Raw genomic sequence first — 13,443 nt, forward strand, 5'->3', positions numbered from 1 at the left:
GGTGGCGCTGAATCAATTTGGACCAGTCCATGGGCAGAGGGGAGCAGGAACTAAATAAAAAAACACATTGTTTCACAAAGCTTCCTCCTGTAATCAGCTGGACACACCTGCCCCTGACTGAGACAAAGGCAAACCCAGTGGGACTGGCCAGACAAAGAGGACATAAGAAACCTGGTTAAAGAGGCTTCAAACAGGTTCCAGGCAGAGAGCTCAGGACTTTAGAGAGGAAGGATTGCAAGATCCTGGACCCAGGAGAAGACTCAACTCAAACACCACAGACTGAGCACAAAGGAGAGAAACCCCAACATCAACTTTCTCCCCCTCTCACCAAAATTGGACTCGGAGACAAACAGGGTAGAGGGACAACACCAGGGACACGTTGTTCAGCAAACCTGGGACTTAAGAAGATGCCTAAGAACCACCAAAGAAACTACACAGAGGACAGAACAGCTGGACTGCATTCTTTGGCCCATTTGTTGTGGTAACTGGGGCCATTGGGGTACGTGCTGGTCTGGAATGTGTGCTCCTTGGAAAGAATTTTGTGTTATAAGCTATGAAATGGATAGGCAGGGTGTTGGAATTGGTAAGGAATAAAATGGCCACTAAGGCAATACCAACTGTCTGGTCTGTGGATTTACCCATGATTCTGCAAAATAAAAGAACCTGTGGAAAAGGAAGAAGGGTCCTAGCATCCTCTGTTATTGCTAGGTGGTGTAGTCAGTACACAGCAAAAGTAGGTCCTGAATTTAAGGGGTCATCAATCTGTGCTACCTCCAGCATGGCCATGCCTCTAAAAGGAAAACATTTGAATACTTTTTACAGACATTTTGTGTTACTTTCACTGACCCAGCTCTTAATTGGACAGAAATAGAGGGCAAGAGGAAGTTAATTGCTGCTAATTTAAAACATACAATAACCCATTAGCATAGTCAAACCAATTGACCTTGAACAACTGAAATTAAACACATGGGTTTAATTTCATCAAATAAACCCAGTTACAAATTTGTATAGATTGCAAATGTAGAAGATACAGTAGCTATGCTTCCTATTGATTATTGTATGATTACATGCATTATAAAAATAGTTCACTGTAACTGTACAAATAGTACAGTTTTTCTACTCTGCATTTCCATAATAACACAGTGCCATACCAAGGTTGTCCAAGAATACAATTAACTTTCCAAAATATGTTCATGGAACATAAAGAAACTTGTGAAGCAATTTATATTTCAACAATACTAAAATGTGTTAAAAGGTGTGCTGCCTTTAAACTAAAAATATCCGTTCTACAATTAGCAAGAACATCTATGTAAAATGCAAATAGTGCAGATAAGAGGCTACTACTTATATTACTAATAGAATGATATAAAGCAAATGCCAGATGCAGTGCCCCACTAGAAAACAGGCTCCATGACTGCTTATGCAAACAGCTTACTGTATTGTTATCTACAGATTACCATATCCGGGTTAGTAGAGCTTTTTAAATATTATATATCAGCAATCCACTCCCTTTTAGCAAACTACAGCTCTAATGTATTACAATCACATATTTGCACAGCCATAAGAATGTGCCGAATAGCTAGAATCCAGCCTCCAAGGCATGGTAAGAGAGTTATTACAAGTCATTAAATGAGACTTTAAAAATTCAAATCCCTTCTCACAACAGTGAATTACTTAAAAAAGGACAATAAATGAAACTGATTCAAAACTTTTAATCTGCATAATCATCTGTTCTGCAGGGTTTTTTTGTGAGTGAACGAAAAGAAATCTGATATTTCAGGGCACGGCTTAGGTGTACTAGCTGTTAAAGAGCACTGAATGATTTTTTTACTGAACTGCAGATGGCAACACCCCCACTACTTACAAACTTCTGCTTCTCGCTTCCTGAAAGATATATTAAACACAGAGCCTGTAGGAGGCAGAATGTGATCTAGACTCCGCCTTGTAGGCTCAGGAATGCAAATCATTAAACAAAACCTGTGATCCTTCAGGTGTCAGGTTTAGTTTATCCTCTGTGAGGACAGGTGAAGGTCATAGACGTGCAGCATAGGAACTCAGATAATCAAAACTTGAGGGAGGGACTGAGAGAGAGCAAGTCAGTGAGTGTCTACAAAAATTCTTCCCACCCATCGGCCAAATAGGATTATTAACACAGAGAACTAAGAAGCTCCAGATTATCTTGGAAATGCCAATAGCTGATCTCCTGGGTGTTCAGTTCGACATGCAACTGCTGGGCAAGCTGTCTCTGTCAGTGGCAGCTGTGCTGCTCATATCTTGGGCTTACAAGTTCTACAGTTCTCGGGGATTCACTGTTTACCAAGATGGATCAGCCCAGGGAAATGGAAAAATGGTCCAACAAAGTCACAGAGATGTTTCTTCAGGCTCCTGCATCAGCTGCAACTCAGAGCTTCGTCCACGCCAGAAAAACCTAACTGAGGATGCTGAAGAGAAATCTTTGGTGGCAAATAAACCTGACACTGAGAGTAAGCCAAGAGACACAAGCCCAATTAAGGATCCAGCTGATGAAAGTTTCATAGATAAACACTCTTCAGCACTGCGGAGTACTGGCACAAACAAATGGACAGTGGAAGAGAACAGCTCTGACAGTGCACAGAAAACATTTACTTCCAGTCCTCTGGAGTTTCATGAACAGCCTGCTGATTGCATCCCAAGTGGTACCTTGTCACCCCCTGCTGCAAAAGAACAAGGTAGAATAAGTCCAGCAGGAGGTCGCTCTCCACTCTTGTTAAGGAAGTTGGAGCCTGGTTCTGGTGTTGGTCGAGAGCTCAGGCAAAATCTGGAGCACCCAGGTTCCTACTTCAGCTTCCAGTCCAAGGCAGAGATCACAGTAGGAGATGGTGACCTCTTGTTAGGGAGACCTGGAGGCGAGCTGATGGAGGTACGTGGAAAGATTTATGACTATTATGTTGAATCTGCCTCCCAGTCTATCTCAGGGGATAGTGCCTATCACTCAAGTTTCCTCAGCCCTGCACGCAGGAGCTGTGAAGACAGTGCTTTACAAGACTCCTCTTTTACCCTTTTCCCACAAGATTCTGAGCTCTGTTATGAAGACTCACATTCTCCTTTTCCAGTTGGACTTCTGCCCCAGTCTTCTGGGAGACAGGGGCATGGCCTAAGCAGAAAAGAAAGCATTTCTCAGATTGTTGAAAACTCAGACCTCCAGATCCCCTTCATGGAGGCAAGGGCATCCACTCCAGTGAACAGTGAGTTTGACTCAAGAACAGATTCATCAGAAGACCTGTGTTCCAGTCCAGATTCCTTGATGTTTCCTGAGCCAAGCTTAGAAGTGGTAGCTGGAGCCAATTTTTTACAAATGCCCCAGGACAGCATAGGTACTTTTGAACTGGAAGGCCTTAAGTGTAAACTGGACTTGGGGAACTGCCTACAAGCCCTCAGCTTGGCCAGAAAATATAAGCGTAAAGACCTCCAACAGGCAGCTTTTAAAGTCATGTCTGACAATTACTTTCAAGTTTTAAGAGATCCAGAACTATATGGGAGGCTGAAAGCAGATGAAAGAGACCAAATTCAAAGGCTGCGAATGAAGGGCAGGCGGTACCTGATCGTGGCTGACATGGACCCTCAAGACCTGATGAGACCTAAATTGAGCAAGGCAGAAACTTCCAGGACGTCAAGCATGTTGTACTACTATGATGACTACAAAGACACCTGGCATCCCCTGAGCAGCATTCCCAAAGAGGTCATCTCCAAAGGCTGTGCCATGTGTACCATGGATAATTATCTCTTCATTGCAGTGGGCTGCAATGGATTGGAACGAGACCTTAAACCATCCAAAAATGTATTCTGTTACAATCCTGTGACAGGCATCTGGAAAGAAATCTGTCCCATGAATGAAGCCAGACCCCACTGCAAGCTAGTTGCCCTCCAAGGCTACCTTTACGCCATTGGGGGAGAGTGCCTCTACACTGTGGAGCGATATGACCCCCGTATGGATAGATGGACCTTTGTAGCCCCTTTGCCCAATGACACTTTTGCTGTGGCCCATAAAGCGACCGCGTGCAATGGACAGCTCTTTGTCTCTGGCGGCACCTTAAGATATAGTCTCCTTCGTTACAACCCAAAAACTAACACGTGGAAGGAGAGCCTGATCGTAGGAACCAAGGAACGAGCCACAGAGATGGTGGCTATAAGGAACTTCATCTACCGGTTTGATGTCAACTCCTCTTTGGGTATCAGTGTCTACCGTTACCACGTCATGGCCAGGCTGTGGTATGAGTGCTGTTCCAAGCGTCTCCCCTGCTGTGCGGCCTTCCAATGCGCAACCATCGACGACGTGATCTACTGCGTCAATCGGCAATTCACCATGAGGTTTCTCGCTGATGAGGTGTCTCCTGCCTTTGTGGCAGATGACTTGAAAGTTCTCCCTATGGCCAAGGGAATGTTGTTTCCCTTCGTCCTGGTACTTCCTGAGAAAGGAACACTGCAGACCCCAGTATGAGAAAATGGAGGTTCATTAATACCAGGGAAGGAAACGGAAAGGGTGAGACACAACTTCTATTTATTATAAGTTGATATTAATTTTATTTCTCTCCAGGTAATCTAAAAGTCAATGTTTGATTCATATAAATATATAAATATAAATTTATATAAACGTGTGCTATACAGCCTTCATGCATTCACTGACTACATTGAAAACACAACTGAAAGTATATTTTTAGAAATCTGATCTTGGGAGGTCATATGTAAGGCAGGCATATTCATATACAGCTAAATCTGTGCATTTTTAAAGACGTAAATAATATATAAATGCCCCTTCAAGTAATTCATTCTAGTACTTAGCTTTGGGTGCAATGGGATTTCTTTAATAATATAAGCTAATAAACTTTTGACTGAGAGCATAAGAATTGCATATAAGCATCCACTGTAAGTCATGTTACTCAGGATAGAAAAGCATGCAACAGTTTCTATCAATGCACTTTTGGAAAATAATGGGTAATGGGAATCAATATACAAATTTATTTCTTTAAGGAAGTGCTATGCTCCATACATACTGCAAAGTACTTATTACACGGAGTTAATTTGTGCATCTCCATTTAGCAAGAAGTTAATTTGTAGTTGGTTATTAGATTAAGTTTATCACATTGGATTCTTCCAACACAAATGAAGAAGGAAGGCAACACAAGCAGACTTCTATCAGTTCACCAATCATAGGACTGCTGAATATGACTGTACAAAGCAGAGTCGCGCTTTTGAGTGTGAAACTAGATAAGCACACTTAAAAAGAATAATTTGAAAATATGTACTGTATATTTTACATAAAAATATACATGACTTAGAACAATTTTGGTATAGAGTATGCGCATCGATTATTTTTGAAATTACATTCCATTGTGGTGATATAATCATAGTGGGAACTTTGATTACATTTCTGCGAACAACTAATTAAATTGAACATGACGTGACCTTCAAACCATTGTTTAAACACTTCCCCATGAAGTGTAAATTATGCTCAAGATGATTTGCAAACATCAGTAAAGTAATTTGTATGCGACTAAAATGTTTAATTATTATCAATTACGATTCCGTGAATAGTTGTTATATATATAAAAATCATTGTAAAGTATAATTATTTACATGAAGACCATGTCCGGTCTTGAGTTACTGAAACTCCTTTCAATAGCCAGCATATACAGAGTGCTTGATTTCACAAGTAGCATAATTTAATGTTGTAACTATTATCTAAATCAATTGTAATTTGAGTAGTCATAATTGATAATGACATAGGTTCCACAATGATGCCGGAGGATGTGGCGGTGATAACAATAGTAGCAGTAATGATGATGCACATTCTGAACACAATTTTAATCTTGCAACATGAAACTGACGGAGGCTGTATGTATTGCTGATACCTTGTGCAAGGTGGTGCCCTACAAACTCGTAACATCGCTTTCTTATTTCTTGAATATTTCCCCACTACCTAGGAGTTTGAAGGATTTTTGTCTCAATTATAGATTTCCGCTTATTTGAAGCTCAAAAAATAAGTTTTAAATGCAGTCCAAAATTAATGGTTATAGTTACTTTTTTTACCCTGCACTTGATCCCATTCTCTTAAACTCTGCTTTCGTCTCCACGGAAACCAGGTAATGGAGCCTCTTAATCGTGCACGAAAGTACAAACAGGCTGCTCAGCTTTGCTGATGACCTGCACACCCAAACAAGAGTTGCCTAAGGCTGTCAAGGTCGTCAGAACCAGCCCTGCACAGGCTAGCATTTTAACTAATCTACTTGTTTCATGGGGAGTAAAAAGACCGCATCGAGGAGCGGCGGAAAAGTCTTAAAATTGGTTTCTATTACGAAACTTTTGTGTTAAGAAAACTATGGTATTTTTAGTAGCAATACACTCCATAATACGGGTAAGAGCACAGATAAAACATTGCCATTAAAGAACAGAGGCTGCCTCTGGAAAAAAAGCTTTTATAGCTTTTATATAATATTTTAGTGGCTAGCGACGAAAATATGTTTAAATAATTCAATCATTATGTGCTTCCGACTCATTCATTGTTAAACAGCTGAGCGTAGCCCGCATTGTCAGATAATACTACTTGCTTCAGTGTTGATGACCACAATTACCAGCAGTAATATTTCACTACAGTTTCTGGATTAAAACAAATCATGGAATAACATGGGGCTGTAAAATGTATGGAACATCTGTATAGATTCCTAGTAAAGACTGAAATGTGACTGTATAACCGGATTTATACCTTTGGGATTTCTAATGCTTGGGCTATTTTGATTAATATCACATTATTTTTGTTTAGTGATAATGATCTTTTTTAGTACAGTGCATAAACCATTCAAGTAACACTGTCTTCATTTTGATATTTTCCCCTTGAAGGCTTTCAGTTTCTACTGAATGATCGTTAAAGTAATTTAATTCTGATAATTCATTATCCATAATGTTACGACCCCAAGTGTCTAGGGATATAGAGGTGTAACATTTAGGATAATTCTTTTGGAAGCAGGTGGGTTTTGGTGAGGGACTAGGAAGCGTGATAAGGGTAAGGAACTAGAGTGGTGCCAAAGGAAAGAAAACAACAAACAAAATGGAGCTGGCTAGGACAGTGAGGGAAAGCTAATCTGACAACAAAAGAAAACCCAAAACACACGGTCTTCAGCGTCTTCAACACCCTAGCTAACCTGCACTGACTACCCAAAACCATACAAGACAAATGGCACTCACCCGTACTAAACTAGTGTACTAATACAAAATCAACTAAGTGTGTAAAGTGTACCCAACAACCTAAACTAACCTTATATACAAAAGTTCACACAAAAACACAAGTGAACCAGGAATACAAATAAGGGAAAACAAGAGTAATCAACAGGAGCAGGGTACAAAAGAACACAGAAGTTGAACATGTAACACTGGGGCAAGGTAATGGCAAAACAAGGATGAACACAAACAAACGAAAGTACAAAGAAACTAACAAAAAAAACAACAAAACAACAAAGCCAAAGCTATACGAAAATACACACACACAAAGCAAAACAAACCAACAAACGAACGAACGAAGCCGAAGCAATAACCAGAAGCGAAGCGAAGCGATAACCAAAACCAAACGGGACCGAAGTCAAACGAAAGGCCTTTTCTTCCTGAAAGCCTCCATGTTATATAGTGAATAAAATGAGTTCTGATTGGCTGAGGGCTGATTGATGATGACATCATATTGAAACAGTGGTGTGATGGTTGGCCAATGGGGAAGGGAGAACAATCAAGGGTCAGCAGTGTGGACATAACAGAAAAAACACACACAGAACACACACTGGGACGTAACAGGGTTTATACAGTAGCTTGCTAGTTTATCAGTGTTACATTGGTACAGAAAAAAAGCAAGGTCACTTTTAAAATACAACATATATCTAAATGGAAAAAGGCTTGTCTTTCCACTCTTCTTTAACAAATACTGGTATACATAATAAACGATTATAAGTGTTATACATTTTACTATTTTCTATTTTTTTCATGCAGCCATAGTACTAGTAATTATAAATCCTTACACTTATATAGCACTTTTCTGTACACTCCACTCAAAGCACTTTACAGGTAATGGGGATCCACTTCACCACCAGCAATGTGCAGCACCCACCTGGATGATGCGACGGCAGCCATAGTGCACCAGTGCGCTCCCCAGACATCAGCTATCAGTGGGAAGGAGAACAGAGTGATGAAGCCAATTCATAAATGGGGATTATAAGGAGGCCATGACTGGTAAAGGCCAATGGAAAATTTGACCAGGACAAGCAGCCCTACTTATTTTGAGAATCACTCTGGGATTTTTAATGACTACATAGAGTCAGGACCTCGGTTTTACGTCTCATCCAAAGGATGGCACCTTGTTTTTTACAGTGTAGTGTGCCTGTCACTATACTGGGGCATTAGGATCCACACAGACCGAAGGGTGAGCGCCCCCTGCTGGCCCCACTGACACCTCTTCCAGTAGCAAGCTTAGTTTTTCCCAAGAGGTCCCCCATCCAGGTATTGACCAGGTTTACACCTTCAGTGGGTTTCCAATTGAGAGTTGCAGGGTGACATGGCTGCTGGCAAAACACTACATGCAAAGTCTTATCCAGGATAATGATGATGATGATAAAATTTAAGTTTTAGGTTCAGTTTCAGTATTAACTATCCAACAACATGCAATAAACAGTTACACAGCTCTTTTTTTGTCTTAGTAGGTGTTCGTTCTGTTGTTTAAGTGTTCAGACCTCTGCTATTAGTGTAATCGTGTTAATGCTATTATTCATTAAGAAAAACAGTTTTCCTCTGGCAGGATAGTTGTTTATCAGTGTGCATGTTTATTGTCCCATGTTTCAGATATTGTCTATACAGTGGCTACATATGGTATTAATAATTCATTAACAGTTCCAATAGTTTCAGATTAGGTCCTGAGCTTTTAGACCTTGTTGTGAGAACATGACTATAATGCACTTCAAAACACAAATACTACTTTAACCTTATTAATAAGGGATGAATGCAATGGAAATTCTAATCCCATACTTCCCATTTCCTACATAAACAGTCAATACTCTGCCCACAACTCTGGTCACATTTTTTTCTAGCACTTTGCATTTCACTCTTGTTGGAGACAGATGTTTCTCACAATCAGCGTTGCTTACCTTCATCACGGTTGCCTCCTCTTATCCAGGATAGGAGTTGCTTTCTCTTCTCTTCTTGATCAAGCAGTTCTTCTTGTTTTCTCCACAGAAAACAAATGACTCTCCATCTTCTTTCAGTTCTCCTGAATGTGTTAATCATCCCTGGAACTTTAATCAGCCACAGTTGCTTTGTCTCCTTTCCCCCCATTTTCCTCATGTGGCTCACTTTGCTCCCAACTCTTTTTTACTCTCAACGTCGGGTCAAGCATCCAACCTACCGCAACTTTGTCCATGCCCTGTCTTCACTGTTTTGTCTTTCCCCTTTCCCCAGGCTTACTTTTCGATCTCATAGGAGCCCTCCTGTTTGCTGATGCTCACTTTGCACTGAGGGTTTTAGAGTAGAGCTCCAGTTTGCACTGGGTCCAGGCCTTCTCATTCACTGACATCACAATCCATGGTGCCTGCTCCTCAGTTGCGACCCAGGTTGCTATGATGACAGGTTTCCTCGGGTATCATTCTCCCCTTCTGATTGGAGTGCAGCTGGTGCTGTGTTGGCCCTAAACTATTTTCCATCCCCGAGCTTCCACCCAAGAAAGTAGAAATGTATTTTTCTTTGTGGAGTCCATTTGAAATCCATCCTCATCCCTTCAGTTTTTCAGCAAGAATTTTAACTACTGGTCTTGCTTCCACATCAGTACAATTCACCTCAGGCTTTCCTTCTGGATCACCACAGTGTCTTCCACTGCCCACCAAGAGTTTGATAGGTGTACTGCTACCTCTTCACTGACTTTTCATCATGCATGCTTATCATTTACTTAATTCTCCACAAGTATTCTTCCAAAATATTGCCTTTACTCATCTAATCTGCATCTAATAATCTAGGCACTTGTGATTCAGTTGTGAGAAAACAAAGCTCACAATTGTATCATATGTGGTTCTCATTCACTTCATGCTAGAGTATGTCTCCAGAAGATACCTACAAAATCTCATAACTTCCAAAGAGATGCTGGCCTGGTTAATAATTGTTTGTGTGAGACAGACTGATATCTTAACCAGGGCATATCCACAACTTTAACCCAATGACACCAAGATTCCATCTGCTTTGTAACTACTGTAAAATTACTAATTTTCAATGACTGTATTTTTTTTTACTTCTCTACATAAAAAAATAAAGCTGTACTTTAAAAAGACCTTGCTTTCATCTTTATTTCATTGGCTTGCTTGTGTAAAGGGTGGTATCGATGTTTTAAAATAAACTATGCTGCTGCTCAGTCCAAGTAGAGCACAATTTTTTCTTACGGGTTGGAGCTCAGATGTATATTATTAAGTATTTTTTTATTTTCAAAAATATAACTAACACAAATAGGAGTGAACTTCTATCAAAGCACACAGCTACCAATTGTACATACATTATGTTTTTAATTATGACTTCATCTTAGTTGTAAACAGCTTTTAAAAACAGTTGTATGGCAAATTGATTGCCCAGAATAATAAACAAAAATGTGCAGTTTGTAGAAAGTTTTAGAAGACCCAAATTAATAATAGAATATATATTACTGGCATTGGTTAGTGTAATACTGGTAAGAAGATTGCTTTGTTGGCCTTGAATTGAAATTGATTTCCCAAACAAAAAACATAAAAAATATGATAAATAAAAACAGTAGAAAGGATACAAATGAGAGGAGGCCATTCTGCCTTTCTGTCCTGTTTTGTACTTATTGATCCAATAATCTCATCCAGACATTTCTTGAAAGAAGCCAGGGTATCGGTTTCAACCACAAGGCTGGGTAACCTGTTCCATACTCCAACAATCCTTTGGGTAAAAAAAAATACTCCTGTTCTCAATATTAAGGCCACAGTCATCTAGTTTCCACCTGTGTCGTCTGCTTCACATCTGCATTGTTTTTGTCAGTGTCTTTGAGGTACTTGAGTACTTGGAAAGTCAATTAACATAGTGCTTTTAATTTTATAACTCCATCCTTTAAAACAAATCCCTTATACTGTATACCATAACAAACACAACTGGTTTTGGCAATTGTATCATTAGCCAATGAATAATAGTATTTAAAAAAATTTCACATTTAGTAGAGCATCACAACAGAACTTTAAACCTAATACTTTTCAGAGTAAAACTCTCATAGCTGTACAGTTAAAAGCCATGTGTTTATTAATCCAGGAAAATATGCAAATGCACAATTTTGTCTTCTTCAGATAAATGAGTACTAAAAGTAATCGAGCTGCAGAATTATCTGTGACAGTTTTTTGTGTACCTTATGAGCAGATGAACAATAGTTCAGCCTGTGTAATTTGGAAAATACTTGCCTTCAGTCATATCTCAGCACCTCATATTTTAATTAAATTACAGTGCACAATGCATTAGTAAAACCTAATTTAGAATAGTGTGTACAGTTTTGGTCACGATATTGGAATCAAGCCATAGAAACGTGGCCAGGTACATACCTAAGCAAAAAGGAATGTTTTGTCCTTACAGGCTGAAAAACCTCAATGTTTTTTAGCCTTTCACAGAGTAGTCTATAGGGGAACATTGAAGCATTCCACACTGAATATTGACAATGTCAGCCCAATGGAATTCTTCAGATTTAACAGGGAAAACAAACTGAAGGACACAAGAGGAAAATATAAGAATGTGCATTTAAAAAAGTGAATAGAAGATACTTCTTTACACAAAAAGTAGTGGAAGCACAGAGTGGGCCACCCAGGTCTAATTCCTGGAAACATGTAGTCAAGCTGACACCCTGACTTCTTTAAAGAAACATCTTGATATGCTCCTTGCATCAACTACCTATTAGCCACCAAACTAGCTAGATGAACCAAATAGTCTTTGTTCATTTGTAGCCTTTCTTATGTTTTAGTAAATTGAATAAGATCAGCTCGAAACCTGCTGTAAAAGAATGCACCAAGGTAGAAGGCAGGTTTCACATTAAATTGTTATACCATGAGAATACTTTCTCCGATAACTCCAGTGAATTTTATTAAAGTCCTGTTATAATCAGTACTATTAAATTAATATGTCATATACAGGGTAGTTATAAAGTCTAACCATCACCTCAGAGAAATGTATTACTGTAACTGAGAATGGTTTAGAGATATTTGTTTTGGAGGCAATTGCAAGATATTATAAGCACAACGTATAATTTAAGATATATTAAATGAGTTTTGTAACATTAAAAAGCTGTGGAAAAACCCAAGATTATATATATATGTCAAATAGCTTCATACAATTAATCACCACTATACCACTAATGTACTCTTAATCTATTGTAATGTTAATTCTACAAAAATGATCATTTTCAGTACTTGCATATAATTTAAGTGACTTTCGATGCTTAATTTTCAAACAAGTACTTTAATACATTCTTTTTCTGAAGCAAAATAAATGCCAACAAATATCTCTTTATCATAGTTTTCCCCTCATATTCCAAAACCTGGTTGTAACTTACTTTTTGTAACATTATCTTAATTAACACTATAAAAAATTATTAAATATTGATCTTAATAGTTTTGAGAATGAACTAAAGCTAATTGAAGCAATTTTCTAATGGTGATGGGTTATAAATTAGTTCCAAGTGGGAAAATGTACCCATTGCCTGGAATTTTTCAATTGAACTTTATGCTTTTGAACTGTGTCTTTTTAAATGGTATGTGCGTGATGTTTTTAAAATAACATTTAGGTACAGAACTATGCACATATACTACAGTAGGTGCAAATACTCGGCACAAATAGCAATTAGGGGCATAATAGCAACACATGGAGGATATGTTGTTTGTGAACAATGTCACACCATTTTCTGCATACAGTCATATAAATTGCTATTCATTCAGCTGTGGGAAGAAGGCAAATGGGGCCCCTCCTTCCTTTGCCATTACTATCAATACGGAAAGCCTATTTCAAAGTGACATACAACTGAAACGTAATGATCACACTGTCTGGAGCTGTGGGAGAATGGGAGAATGAACCTCACTCATGTCTTAATGAGAGCAAAAACCATTATGCAAGAGTGCTGGTTTGATTTCCCTAGGGTTGAGATACCGGTAGGCTTTACTGTTTCTGAGTAGCACCAACTGTTGGAAGGCCAATGTCACAAACCACAGAATTATAACAAGGAGAAAGTGAGGGGATTCAATACCAATAGTTCATTCTCTTAAATCAGGATAATTTAATACATCCTAAATCCAAGATGGGTGGCACCATGGTGTATTGGTCAGTATTGCTGCCTTGCAGTGTTGAGACCCTGGGCCCAGTTCCTGGGGTGCTATCAGCATGGAGTTTGTATATTGTCTCCATGTT

At 39.0% G+C, this 13,443-nt stretch overlaps 1 protein-coding gene across 1 annotated transcript; it reads left to right on the forward strand.

Annotated features, from left to right (window-relative positions):
* The first annotated feature begins 2,185 nt into the window (after window positions 1–2,185).
* klhdc7a (kelch domain containing 7A) lies at window positions 2,186–4,477 on the forward strand. Its single transcript, XM_088938421.1, has one exon. The coding sequence runs from the start codon at window positions 2,186–2,188 to the stop codon at window positions 4,475–4,477; it is 2,292 nt and encodes a 763-aa protein (XP_088794547.1).
* Window positions 4,478–13,443: the final 8,966 nt, after the last annotated feature.

This window comes from Atractosteus spatula, chromosome 20, assembly GCF_055471065.1.
Source record: "Atractosteus spatula isolate fAtrSpa1 chromosome 20, fAtrSpa1.hap1, whole genome shotgun sequence".
NCBI classification, from domain to species: domain Eukaryota; kingdom Metazoa; phylum Chordata; class Actinopteri; order Semionotiformes; family Lepisosteidae; genus Atractosteus; species Atractosteus spatula.